Source organism: Haliotis rubra, unplaced genomic scaffold (assembly GCF_003918875.1).
Source record: "Haliotis rubra isolate DU_JTF1 unplaced genomic scaffold, ASM391887v1 Scf645, whole genome shotgun sequence".
Lineage (NCBI taxonomy): Eukaryota > Metazoa > Mollusca > Gastropoda > Lepetellida > Haliotidae > Haliotis > Haliotis rubra.
This window is the reverse complement of record NW_025767352.1, coordinates 363,935-378,737: the sequence shown is the minus strand read 5'-3', so window position 1 is coordinate 378,737 and position 14,803 is coordinate 363,935. Positions and strand designations below refer to the sequence as shown.

General features: G+C 48.0%; 1 protein-coding gene across 1 annotated transcript in view; it reads right to left on the bottom strand.

Annotated features, from left to right (window-relative positions):
- The window catches only part of LOC124256964 (hemicentin-1-like), a 28,947-nt gene that overhangs the window by 3,653 nt on the left and 10,491 nt on the right, over window positions 1–14,803 (bottom strand). The window contains exons 4-7 of the mRNA XM_046690925.1: window positions 5,307–5,486; window positions 2,746–2,886; window positions 1,451–1,558; window positions 96–126 (exon numbers count right to left, since the gene is read on the bottom strand). Of these exons, the coding sequence (XP_046546881.1) occupies window positions 96–126; window positions 1,451–1,558; window positions 2,746–2,886; window positions 5,307–5,486 (460 nt within the window). The remainder of the gene's footprint in view (window positions 1–95; window positions 127–1,450; window positions 1,559–2,745; window positions 2,887–5,306; window positions 5,487–14,803) is intronic.

The window sequence follows — 14,803 nt, the reverse complement described above, 5'->3', positions numbered from 1 at the left end:
TTTCCTGTCAAACAGCATCAAAGCATAAATGAGAGTCGTGGTTCGTCAGGATGTTGAAATTGTCAGGTCTGATTGATGAAAACTGTGTTACTCACATTTGTGGTGAGGCGTACGGCGAATCCAGCGCTGCCGAGAGAAATAGTAACAATACTTATCACAATAATGTGTAGGGATTTTTTTATAAATCGCATTTCGATTGTCACCTTCAAAATGTCCATTGAACGTGAAACGTGAAACAGTGATGAGGCGTTTTATGAGTGAGTGGGTTTAGTTTTACGCCGCACTCAGCAATATTCCAGCTATATGGCGGCGGTCTGTAAATAATAGAGTCTGGACCAGACAATCCAGTGATCAACAGCATGAGCATCAATATACGCAACTGGAATACGATGTCGATGACGTGTGTCAACCAAGTCAGCGAGCCTGACCACCCGATCACGTTAGTCGCCTCTTACGACAAGCATGGGTTACTGGGGCAAGTTCTAACCCGGATGAATGGCTCGTTGAATATCAGGTGTTTGCGAAAAGGGTGCTCATGTCCTGCTCTACCGGTCGCACCTACCAATAACAATTATTTCCTCAAAGACAGGAAGAGTTAGTTGTCTAACGCTTAACCTTGAGATGCTTCTGTCATACGATGGTGGTCTGTAAACAATGAACCCTGCCCCAGTGATCAGTATTATGAGCAATAACCCACGTCACCAAGCATGATCACTCGATCCATTAAGTTAAATTTCATCGAGTATGGGTGAAGGAAACCCATCGTCACATTTCGTAAACTACGACGAACTCGGGACAACCGGTTTGTTTCGTTATAACTCATGTTCGAGATATTTCGATTCAATATGTAGAGGTGATTTGGGCACTGCGTCACTATATCCGTTAGTTCGTAATAAACGAAGTTTACAGGATGCCATGTTGAATCGGTGGTCATAAACAACAGAGTGGAGTGGGGTAGCCTAGTGGTTAAAGCGTTCGCTCGTCACGCTGAAGGCCCGAGTTGGATTCCCGACAAGGCTACACTGTTTGAAGTCCATTTCTGGTATCCCCCGCCGTGATATTGCTGGAATATTGCTAAAAACGTAAAACTAAAGCTAAACTCACTCACTCAATCAGAGAGGGGTAACTGGTTATGCTGTTATAACCCTTGCCTATATGCTCTTTGTTGATTACAAAACTGGCATTTATATTGTGTTGAAACAACACATTTGTACAGCTTGATAACGCGGAAAAGTTCGACACATCAGGAATTCGTTATTCAGAGGTGTATTGTCAAGATAGTTGACTTCGGTATGCCCAACCTCTAACTAACCTAACCCTAACCCTTACCCTGACCTTAACCCTAACCCTAACTCTGACTCTAATCCTAACCTTGACCTTGACCCTGACAATGACCCTGACCCTAATCCAAACCCTGACCCTAACCGTTCCTTGATTGACGGATATTTACCTCTCTTCAACTCCTTGTATTTTCTGCAGAAGGTGACGGCCACGACGATGACGACAAGCAGCATGGCACCTGCACCAGCACCGACACCGGGCCAAAACGTCAACAGTTCTGTAAATAAAGATAGACGCCATGGTAGATTACCCATGTGTAACGCAGTGAAGGTTGTATGTATGTATGTATGTATGTGTGTGTGTGTGTGTGTGTGTGTGTGTGTGTGTGTGTGTGAGTGAGTGAGCGCGCGTGTGTATGTATGTGAGTGAGTGAGTGAGTTGAGTTTTGCACTCAGCAATATTCCATCTAAATGGCGGCGGTCTGTAAATAATCGAGTCTGGACCAGACAATCCAGTGATCAACAGCATGAGCATCGATCCGCGCAATTGGGTATCACATGAAGTACCTTCGTCATGACGTACCGATATCACGATGGGATAGTTAGATGTACTTTCCTCATATAACGTGCCTTATTTAGTCCTAATGTGTGAAGCCCATTCCTGGTGTCCCCCCGGTATTGCTTGAATATTGCTAAAAGTGGCGTAAAACCCAACTCACTCACTCCTCCTAATGTATCTTTATCACAAGCCATTCATCATACCATGTTATGCCTTCATCGTGACATGTTTGACGAACATTCATCATTATACTTCATCCACTAAGAATATTATAATTGACCTTCATCATCTAGCGTTCGGTATGACCAGGGTTCGATTCCCCACATGGGTATAATGTGTGAAGCCCATTCTTGTGTCACTTACCGCGATATTGGTGGAATATTGCTAAAAGCGGGGTAAAACCAGACCCACTCACTCAGTCATCTTGTGTCTTGAAATTGCATTAATATTGCTGACTGATGTAAAATGACATGCGCACTAACTGCTTCTGACGTCATATGAGCGTAGTTCACGTCATAACGAGACGCCAAGTTTTCTTGCTAAACACTGTATTTAGCAATATTACAGCTGTATGGCGGCGGTCTGTAAATAAATCAAGACTCTAACATCATAAGCACCGATCTACGCAGTTGGGATACGATGACGTGCATTAACTAGGTCAGCGAGCCAAGATCACGTTAGACACTTCTTCAACATACCTTCTCTAGTTCGCAGTGAAGTGACAGCCTCCAACCTCAACACCAAGGTCTAAAATTATAACATTATCAAAATTAGAACCCATTTACGTTGGATTGCATAATAATCATCTCTCTCTATGGGATCATTGAAAAAATGGAGAAAAAAGACATCTCTATAGGCAATTACTCAATATACACTCATGTAACACGAATAACGTAGGTCACCGACCTTCGCCTTGCAGATCGATGTAGACGAAGGTCCTATCCACGATGTTCTCGGCTGAGACACAGTACATGCCCAGGTCGTCGTCTGTCTCCACCTTCACCTCCAGCACAAAAGTCACACTGCCCATCGTTCTCTCCGGGGTGTCTGAAACAATCAATGGAAACTTAGTCAACAAAAATACAAACACCATATTTCCCAGAGGATCCTGCTAAACATGGCGTACTGTGTCTTCACGCCAATCTACACCAGGACCAGCGCTTGCCATGTAACTTGTCATACTGTGTCCCCACTCCAATCTACACTAGGACCAGCGCTTGTATTATAGGGGGTGGGGAGAAAAAGCCGCAATGCTACAGCCAATGTTAAAGGAATGGGGGAAAAGCCCGTGGTGCACTTTTGTCCACACAATAGTAGTCCAGGAAGACAAAAGTGGTCCACCCGTGGAAGTGCGCTCCAATTAGAGATATGCAGGTGCACAAGAATCACGAGAAGCCTTTGCCGAGATCCGATCGAGCCGTTTGTCCCTTTTATTCGGGAGGCGAAGAAAAAGTACCACATATCGCAAGCCAGATGTATGCGAATCCGGGGCAGCTCCAAAACAGACCCCAAGACACAAACAGAGACACACACATCGTCTCTTGCTTTCCGACAAAGAGAAACAAATCCTCGAGCGATCGGGACACACCTTCTACGAGCGATACCAGATCCCTAGACAGTTTCTCGAACTCTATTTGCTGTGCTTTCGCCAATTCGTAAAAGACGGATCTTGTCTACCTCTACCCACCAAACCAATTTCGACCAATTCCGAAACGTTCTCGCCTACTGCCCGGAAACAAAGGACAGACAAAACCAATGCTTCGACTGCCTCGCTGCTATATCGGAACTACCTACCCTATTTGAACCAGACAACTCTACTTGCAAGTACGGCACCACAGACCACTTCATTCGCAGCAAGAAATGCAGCGCTTGCCACGTAACGTGGCATACAGTGTTCCCACTCCAATTTACAACAAGACAAACGCTTGCCACGTTACTTGGCTTAGTGTGTCCTAACTAAATCTGCACCAGGACCAGCGCTTGTCACGCAACTTGGCGTAAAGTGTCCCCGCTCCAATCTACACCAGGACCAGCGCTTGTCACGTAACTTGGCGTAAAGTGTCCCCGCTCCAATCTACACCAGGACCAGCGCTTGTCACGTAACTTGGCGTAAAGTGTCCCCACTCCAATCTACACCAGGACCAGCGCTTGTCACGTAAGGACCAGCGCTTGGCGTGGCGTACTGTGTCCCCACTCAATCTACACCAGGACCAGCGCTTGTCACGTAACTTGGCGTAAAGTGTCCCCACTCCAATCTACACCAGGACCAGCGCTTGTCACGTAACTTGGCGTAAAGTGTCCCCACTCCAATCTACACCAGGACCAGCGCTTGTCGCGTAACTTGGCGTACTGTGTCCCCACTCCAATCTACACCAGGACCAGCGCTTGTCGCGTAACTTGGCGTACTGTGTCCCCACTCCAATCTACACCAGGACCAGCGCTTGTCACGTAACTTGGCGTAAAGTGTCCCCACTCCAATCTACACCAGGACCAGCGCTTGTCGCGTAACTTGGCGTAAAGTGTCCCCACTCCAATCTACACCAGGACCAGCGCTTGTCACGTAACTTGGCGTAAAGTGTCCCCACTCCAATCTACACCAGGACCAGCGCTTGTCGCGTAACTTGGCGTAAAGTGTCCCCGCTCCAATCTACACCAGGACCAGCGCTTGTCACGTAACTTGGCGTACTGTGTCCCCACTCCAATCTACACCAGGACCAGCGCTTGTCACGTAACTTGGCGTACTGTGTCCCCACTCCAATCTACACCAGGACCAGCGCTTGTCACGTAACTTGGCGTAACGTGTCCCCACTCCAATCTACACCAGGACCAGCGCTTGTCACGTAACTTGGCGTACTGTGTCCCCGCTCCAATCTACACCAGGACCAGCGCTTGTCACGTAACTTGGCGTACTGTGTCCCCACTCCAATCTACACCAGGACCAGCGCTTGTCACGTAACTTGGCGTACTGTGTCCCCACTCCAATCTACACCAGGACCAGCGCTTGTCACGTAACTTGGCGTAATGTGTCCCCACTCCAATCTACACCAGGACCAGCGCTTGTCACGTAACTTGGCGTACTGTGTCCCCACTCCAATCTACACCAGGATCAGCGCTTGTCACGTAACTTGGCGTAACGTGTCCCCACTCCAATCTACACCAGGACCAGCGCTTGTCACGTAACTTGGCGTACTGTGTCCCCACTCCAATCCCCTCTCAAACAGCACCAGCATTCGTGATTGTGCGCTCTCTCACGTCCAAACCAGAACCTAGATTTTCGAAGCTCTCTTAGCGCTAAGACAATCGTAAGTGCCATACATTAACATTAACTTACGACTATCTTACCGCTAAGGTGATCTCACGAGGTGATCTTAGCACCAAGGTTCAAGGCCAAAAGCTCCCAGTCCAACTCAATATTCCTTGCTCACAACTACCAACGGTCCCAGGATCAAAGCGACCTCCATGCTTACCTTGACGCACCGCTTCCACAGCGCCATCGTTCACGGGGGTCAGAGCACCCTCTTCAATCTTCCACCAGCTGACATCTGGCCATGGGTCGCCGGACAACGTCACCTCCAGTCTGGCTGTTTGACCTGTCATGGTCTTCAGTGTTGGCGTGAAGGCTGCATCAAGTTTCCTCTTCGGGCCGGCTATAAAAGAAAGAGACAAAGTATCAGCTCGTCCTCAGAATCCTTCAGTCACGGCTACTGAATCAAGCCACCTTCTCTTCTGTCATTGGAAACCCGTGAAGGTCCGGGTTAAAATGAACCCGAAATCCCTGCGCAATATATTGATCCACGAGACTGTATTAATCCTCACTTCCGGAACACATGAGACGTATTTCGCCCATTCATCAATAGCTTCACCGATTGAGTGTGAGTGAGTGAGTATGCTTTTACACCTCCTTTAGCAATCTCCCAGCAATATGACGGCAGGGGAAACAAGAGCCCATGTTGGGAATCGAACCTCGGATTTCGGCGTGACGAGCGGACGCTTTAACTACTAGGCCAAGGAAAGAGTGAGTGAGTTGAGCTTTACGCCGCACTCAGCAATATCTCAGCCATATGGCGGCGGACTGTAAATATTCGAGTCTGGACCAGACAATCCAGTGATCAACAGTATGAGCATCGATCTACACAAGTGGGATACGATGACATGTGTCAACCAAGTCAGCGAGCCTGACCACCCGATCCCGTTAGTCGCCTCTTACAACAAGCATGGGTTACTGAAGATCAAATAACCCGCATCTTCATGGGTCGATAAATCTAAGAAGCACTGATGACTGATGTATAGAAATCAAAAGAATAATGCCTGAGAAAAAAAGTTCTAATCAGTTCAGTGCCACACTCAACAGCTTTTGCTTTCCTGGTGTGTATTCGATAAAACATTCGACAGTCCGGGTGTGAACCCATTGGAGACCCGGCTCTTATTTCTTAAACCGCTGCTTTACCCTCGGCGTTTATAAGAAACCCCATGATTGCATCCTCGACGATTACATAATATCAATCAACCCATGCCATGTGGAGGACAGGAAGTTATGACGAAAGGGACCATTACTTAATAAATATATTTTTGGATCAAGGGAGAATACAGAGGCCCGGCGTTTATTAGAGATCTAGCGCTTATTACAGGAAATACGGCTTATATTCCTTTCAACATTATTTTAGACTGGAGTGACACCTTTCCCAAAGCTAGCGAAAATCTCCAGAATATGGTAAAAGCAGTTGTACACTGTGCCAGTTGATTATATAACCATAGCCATATTGAAAATTGTATTTTATACAGAAATGATGGCAATAGAATCGGCGGTGGCTGAGTGGGTTAGATCGCTGATTCTGACAGTCTTGGTTGTATTTCCGGATGGGACTAAACCTCATAAAAGTACTGGAACTTCTAGTTTACTAAAAATGTGTAATCCCAGATATAACATAAATTACAGAAAGTATTTATACGCTACCGAAATTATATATACATGAGTAAACATATACCGCACCATGCTACTCTTTGACATGGGGTAAGATGTTGCTTGTGGTGTAAGTTGAATCCAGTCAGCTCTTCCAATGCACGAGATCTCAAATACATATCTACAACTAAAGGAAACACGTCCATGTTATCGCTATGACCACATGCCAGCTTTACACTGATTGAGTCGACGATTCACGCATGTTGAACAAACATCCCTGATGAGATCTGTCACCGAAGCGTACAATCTCTGTATCGTTAGACGGAAAGTACCGCACTTCCTCTAATAAGCGCCGGATTTCGCATAAGAGCCGGGCCTCTAATAAGCACCGGGTACGTTTCTTATGGATGGATTCTCCCTTGATCCAAAAATAGATTTATTAAGGAATGGTCGTAGTCGTAACTTCCTGTTCTCCACATGGCATGGGTTGATGGACATTATGTAATAAGCGCCGGGTCTCCAATAAACGCCGGTCTCTAATAAGCGCCGGGTCTCCAATAAGGGCTGTGGTCATTAACAAGCGCCAGGTCTCCAATAAGCGCCGGTCTCTAATAAGCACCGGTCTCTAATAAGCGCCGGGTCTCAAATAAGCACCGAGTCTCTAATAAGTGCCGGGTCTCCAAGAAGGGCTCTGGTCTTTAACAAGCGCCGGGTCTCCAATAAGCACCGGGTCTCCAATAAGCGCCGGGTCTCCAATAAGCACCGGGTCTCCAATAAGCGCCGGGTCTCCAATAAGGGCCGGGTCTTTAATAAGCGCCGGGTTTCAAAGTCCGAAAGCGTTTATTAGAGGAAATACGGTACTCTTAGACTTAGTTATGAAAGTTGCCTCCGGTAAACTCTTTCAGTGCGGGAGTTCTCACTGTTAGCATAACGTAAAAATGCATAATCTATCACGAAAGGATATGCGTGCATTTTATTGCTATGGCCACATGTCAGTTTCACACATATGTCAATCACACACTTAGGACAAACATCCCTGATCATATCTGTCCCACGATCTCTGTGCCGTTGGATGGTAAATTCTCTCAGACTAAGTTCTGGAAGCATGTGATAGTCGTGCGCAATGTTACTGAGCCAGTGATATTGTGTTGTGAAGTTACAACCCCAGCTGGATATAAACAAATGCTTATATATGTGTATACTGTATCCATCTGTGTGAAATTGACATGTGGCAATAGCGATAACATGCACGCATTTTTTTCTTTAGTGATAGATTATGTACATGTATTTTTACGTTCAGCTTGCCGTGATTACTAAACTGACGGGCTAAAGAAAAGTTACCACTTTGAAATTGAAATTACCCAAAATTCCAAATTTAACTACAATCACCATCACATGAAAACACCTCGCCCAAACGCAATAATGAGTTTTTCACTTGGAAATAAGGCATGCAATAAATGCTTTTCACCATTTTGTCCAAATATGGTTTCATGTTTTTCACGTAGTGCGAAAACATTAAAACCCAATGGGTATAAAACCAATGCAAAAGGACGGGTTGTCAGATATTCGTTCTGTTGAAAAAAACACCAAAAGAATGACTCGATTAACTTTGTTACAACGAGAACGGGCGATCGGAATGATCGAAGTGGGAGCCTCTCACACCCACGTTGCAAGAACGCTTGGCTGTCATCGCGTCACCATCACCAGACTCATGCAGCGATATATATATCGACAGACAGGACTGACCTCAGACAAGCCACTATCAGACAGACCTCCAGTCAAAACGCCCCAGGAGGACCAGTATCTGCGCACGCTGCATCTCAGAAACCCCTTCCTGATGGCTCATCGTGTAAGCCATTACACAGTAGCCAGACGACTGAGGTCCTATGGAATCCGGGCTTACCAACCTTTCCGGGGATAGCAGTTGGCAGGCGAACATCGTCGCCGGAGACTTAGATGGGCTCGGACGGTTCGACGTTGGCAGTGACGTGAGTGGCAGAGGGTGCTATTTTCGGATGAAAGCCGCTTCTCTCTGTTCAGAGCTGACGGTAGCGTGTGTGTACGGTTATGGCCCGGGAAAGCAAAATCTGGACCAAACATCCTCAATTTAGGTGTCGCTTTCGCGGGAACAGTCAAGTTACAGTGAACACTGAATTTAGCGTTCCCGGTACTCACAAAAAAACCCAAAGAGTAGTAGGGGGAATGGGGGTATGAGACCAAGTGCAACGAAAGCCTCTGCAAAGCCTTATTTCACAAATAAGGCTTTTGTCAGGCCCTTAGATCTCGCCCCGTTACCCCTACTATAAAAAAGTTTGAGACGCCAGCGGGATACTAACTCCACATGCATACCTCACAGCCGCACCACTCAACCGACTGAGCTACCGGGGACTTAGCTGAAGTATCTCGGTTTAACGGGTCTATCCTGAGATAGCGAACTAGCACTTTCCTGATCATGTGACATGTCGTGTTGACAGGATACTATATTGGGATTACTTGGTAAGTGTTAAATATTTTGCTTGGGGGGTAACATTGTGCCGTACGGTATGACTAATAATTCCTGTCTAACAAACCCTCTCCCTGGCCCATCTCTCAAGTAGTACAAGTTCGGCTCGTCGGCTTTCTGTCCACTTTATCTATGTTGTAAGTTTTGACTGACCATATAGGATCGGTGGCTCGCTTACGGCTATCACCCTCGTGTTCCCCCGGCTGGTATAGATACCTCACTAGGGCCCTATCTGGTATCTGTTTCTCTTTCCCACGCGATGGTGCAGCCGACTCTGCCACTATTGATTTTAGTTTGATAGCGTCTGCTGGTTTCTTGCCGGTGAGACGGGTGATTTCGTGGTTTATGGCCGACACCACCTGAGGTAACTGCGCTACCCATTCAGTCGATCGTTTCCCCCGGGTTGGCCATCTCTCTCGCATACTGATGGCCGAATAAGCGCTCAGCCAAAGTCCTATTGAATCTCTCAACTATGGCTTGGCTGCGATGGGCTCCGGCCGTGCCACGCCTGACCTTGGTGTCATGTTTATCCAGCAGGTGTGACACGACACCCATGAACTCCCGCCCGGGGTCGACTTGCAGCTCTGTTGGCCACGTCAGCGGACTACGCTTATATATGCGCTCCATGGCTTGAGCCACCTGGTTCGAATCTTGCGCGGTTAAGGGCTCCGCTTCCTTATACCGGCTGGCCACATCCACGATAGTCAGGGCATACTTGTAGGTTTTGCGCCTCACCCTGTCGTGGGGTAGGAACAGGAGGTCTGCCTGGTGAACGCTATTGGGTATGTTAATACCAAACTTCCTTCTAGGCACGTAGCGTGGTGCCCGGTAAATAGATCTGCCACAGGGCTTGTTTTTCAAGCCACGCTTTGGCCTCCTCCTGGGGTACTCGCGCCATTTTAGCCAGCTTATGTACAGCGCTAGCTCCTTTCCAGTACCCACGTGGGCTGTAGTAAATAGCCTCAAACTTTCTCTGGTTCCGTGACATGTCACCTATATACACTTATGTTCTTGGTTCAATTTTCTCATGCCCGTACGCGTACGTGTTTATCCCATCAATAGCTATCCAACGCTTAGTGTCCATCGGAGACAGGGACGTCTTGTTTATAGTCAGTCCATATATCCTATGCCCATCACTTCTAAGCGTGTTCTAAGAGGCCTAGACGAAGCCTTGAAACATGTACGCGGAGAACTCGTTAACAACATGGGGAAACTGAACAAAGTCGACGAGCACATCGCTCGCGAGAAAATAAAACTCACCCAAACTGAAGGCGATGATATGAAGCGTCGTTATCGAGGAGAGAACAAAACTTGGAAGGCGAGAGCGCGTTTCGGTTGGAATCCGCTTCCTCGAACGGGAAGCCCTCCGATCCCAGATCAGTGGGTAATGCGGAAACCATCGTTCGAGTCCTAAATGAGGACACCACGCTAGCTGACAGGGTCCGAATCCTCTTCCGAGAGCAAGGCATCACCATCGCCAGCATTCTGACTGCATTGGGCTTCATCATATCAACCCTGGTGGTGTCATTGACGCCTGCCGGCGGCACACCAAGTGGGGGTACCCCCACACCCACAGGTGGTGTCAAAGACTGGATAAAAAAACACCTGAAATCCCTAGGGGAGGCCCTGGCTAAACTGGCTGGTAAGGCCGCGAAGCCCTGCCCGGCATCCTGGGTAGCATCGTCTCGTGGCTGCTGAGCGCTCTGGCTAAAACTGCCACATGGCTCAGTCAAAACCTGTGCGCAGCCATCGTCGCCGTGGCGGGTTTGGTGTACGTAGCGGCTAAGGAATTTTTAACCAAATGAGACCGGCCGCGACCCCACCAACCACCAGGGCTGTTTTACGGTCGATGTGCTGCTGGTTGGACGCCTGAATGTGTGATCCCACAGGGGGTGTTGGTTGAACCCTAGGCTTTGGGGATGGTGCCACTATACCCGTTTCACCGGTCGTGGGTGGTGGGACGTGGGGCACGTTGACATCAAAATTGACTCCCAACTTTTGGTCCGTCGTGACTATGACTATTTCGTTGTTGTAGCCCACCACTTTTTTTACTCTCAGTTGCATATCACTCAGAGCCATGTACAGTCCCACGTCGAAGACGTAGTCGACTTTCGACCTGGCGTATTCCAACACGTCTTGGTAGCGTTTGATGGCACTCGGGAGATCAACTGGAGAATTGATAGCATCCTCAACGTTAACAACGAACTGTTTCTGAGCGTCGTAAGCAGTCCCCTTACCGAGGATGTTGGAACGCGTTTGCGTCTGCGCACCCAACAGCGCCCACACGTATGTTCGAATCGAGTCGTTCAATCTGGTGACACCAACACGAGTAAACCCTTTCGACGTGTCCAGCATGAACTTTTTCCAGTCATCCGCTGCCCCCTGCTCAAACCTCCAGACTCGGTAATCCTTGCTGTTGTTGAAAGCCATGTAACGGTCATCCCACTTGTTCGTTGTGAGGTGATGATACGACTTGAAACCCCATTCTTTCATCTTCTCGCTGGCATCCACGAGGGGCATGTTGTGAACGATGGGGATACCCAACCCGTGGTTCGGTCCCGGCAAACGCCAATCCGTCTTCGGGTTTAGTTTGAATTCGTTGCAAATACGTTCGTAGGCCCGCCTATCGTACTGGTTGTTTACTGCGCTCCATGCTTTGTCCTGTGGGACCGGAGCGCTGATCTCTTTAAGGATACGCCTGACCTGGTAGTACACGTGGAACGTGAACACAGACTGACTCAGCGGTCCACGCCGAGTGTCGGCCAATGTCACACCACATCCCGTTGTAGCGCACCACACGGCAAAGTTGAGTTGATTCTGCCAGAACTGCATCGGGTTGTTGAACCAAGCATGAACTACCCTAGCGTTAGTCACCGAAAACCTATACCGATTGAACACATCTATGAACTGGGCATTGAAATACAGCCCATCAGCGACCACGATCTTCATGTGGGGGAAATCTATGCCCAGTTTAGGGTAAAACACTCCAGGGGAGTAAGACACTCCTTGAGAGGATGCTCCTCTTTGGTAGTACATTTTAAAACTATTATATAATGAGCATATATACTCTAACATGTACATAACACTTCCAGGAATAACGAGCGGCGAGGCCGTTCAGCTGATACACGCGATCGATAACACGTCGGGTCAACTCGAAGTCGCACTCTGCGATATCACCTACCTACCGCAATGGACTAACATCAACGCCAGCAACAATAAGCTGATCGTTAGTGGCGCCCGCAACCAGATAACTGACGGCTACTACAGCGTGTGCTCGCTAAGCGACAAGGTCTTCAAGCCCCTGGGAGCCGAACTCAAGATGAACGACTCAAACGGCACAGTGGTGTTAATCAACAACAGAAGAAACCCCTTGAGACTCAGCCGGCCATTGGCGAGGACACTCGGTATGTCGCCTGACGAGATAAAACCAACAACTACCGTCACAGGCACGAAGTTACCCGACCTAGTACCATACCGAGAGCTGTGCATTCATCTCGCCCAAGTGAGCACAACGGACAACATTCAAGGGGGTCACCCTTCCACGATACTGAGAGCCGTACCGGTGAAAACGGAGAAATACAACGACGGTAGAACCGAGTCGTTTTCACCGCGGCAGTATAAGAGGTTAACTCGGGGCAACATCCCTGAGCTGATAATATCGGTGTTAGATATAAATCATAATCCCGTGAATATAGGATACCTCAGCATAACGCTGCACATAAAATGACCAGCGCACAAGGCCCCGGAATGAAGGTGAAAAAATGTGTCAATGCGGGGATATCCGACCTCGGAGACACACGCGGATTCGACGACCCCGGAGTAGATGGTAAATTGTACGCCTTGCAACTGAAAAACAACATTTACAAACACGTTGAAGTCCCCTCCATCGGTGGTACTAGCAATCTAAGTGGTATAGTAGATACCTCAAGAGCGGTCGCCAACACTCGGTACACCCTAGTCAACACCGGAGATGATAAATGGATAATATACCCATCGTTCGGGGGCAAACTGTTCGACTTAGACGAAGTTGAGAGCAACGTGACGGCCATCACCAAAAATAAGCAGTATTCCCTCGTCTTAACCGACGAAGACAAGTGGGTGTTGGTGCCCGCTAAAGTCGACTGGTTTCTCAACATTAGGCTCGGCTCCCCCCTACGGGTTCACGGAGAACAAAGACAACTACCTAAACAAAGTCGTGAACAACGGAACCCTGCTCGTGGCTTACATCCCGGCTCAGAGGCGTAGCGTAATCATCAGCCCAGTCTCCAGTATGGCAGCCCACATGCTATCTAGCAAGCCCGGGATGCAAAACGTGGTATTGCAGTTGGTGTCTGAATTCGAAGGCGTGGTCAACATCCTGGAGAGTCTACCGGCGAACTCAACGCTGGTCATCCAAGTCTACCTAGGGGAACCATCTGCGGGATGATGTCGAAATCGTGAAGGGGATCAAACTCCGGTGGGGGAAACGACACCAGTATCACGTTTGCACTGTTTACGTGCGGGTGGGTGTCGACTCCAACACCAGTCTGCAGGGAGTCACCGTGATCGTGGAAGACACGATATCACTCATCAAGATCTTCCTACCCGACAACATACACTTCATGGGGGTGAAGTGCATTCCTGAGAAATTATCAGAAAAACAATTGGAAACTATCTCGTAATAGTATATATTATAGCAATGACTAGACATCACCCCAACGCTACGCTTAACGACCTAGGGGACACGGAGGGATTCGATCAGCCTGGTGAGGAAGACACCTTATACATCCTGCACTTCAAAGACAACGTGTATAGGCGGGTGTCGTTATCAGATTTTAAAGAGCCTGAATGGTTGCTCAATATGACCCTCACCGCACCTTATATCTCATTGAACGAATATAGTCGTATCTCTGAAATTAGGAATAACGGTACCTTGCCCGGGGGTTTCATTCCGGGGTCTAATACAAATATTATACTAAGACCGGTTTTACCCAATATGTTACAGGCATACGAGGGGGGTGAGTTAAGGTTTAACCGCTACTGGTACCAGGAGGTTCCGGCTATGGTACCAGGCTCCACACTCATCATCGAAGTCTATCTCCTGAGACATTCTGTTAGTAAAGAGCAACAACTTTTACCCGGGGTGACAGTACACTGGAGTCCCCGGACCCATGGTCAACGTTACCGTATCATCATACAACCGGACCCCTCAACGGGTTCTATAGCCTCCTCAATAAGCCCCTCTTATGGGGCTCGTGTGGATGCAGAGTTACCTATTAACTTCTCACCTATTCTCCTACATGAGGATTTATACCTTATAAGCCTCAAGTACGTTGATCGACTGTTAACTGAAGCCCAATTAAAAAATATTTTGCCAGATATATTATAGGCATACAGAATGGGGCTATACCCAGTCGTAGAGGAAGTAGCGAAGACCCTGGAAACCGTAGACGGGTTCCGCTTGAGACAGTTATGTGATGTAAAACGCCAACTAGAGCAAGACCGCGACACGCGGAAAGCACTATGTAAGAAGTACCATAGAGCTTTCAATATCGTGGACGGGGCTGATACTGCCCTTATGG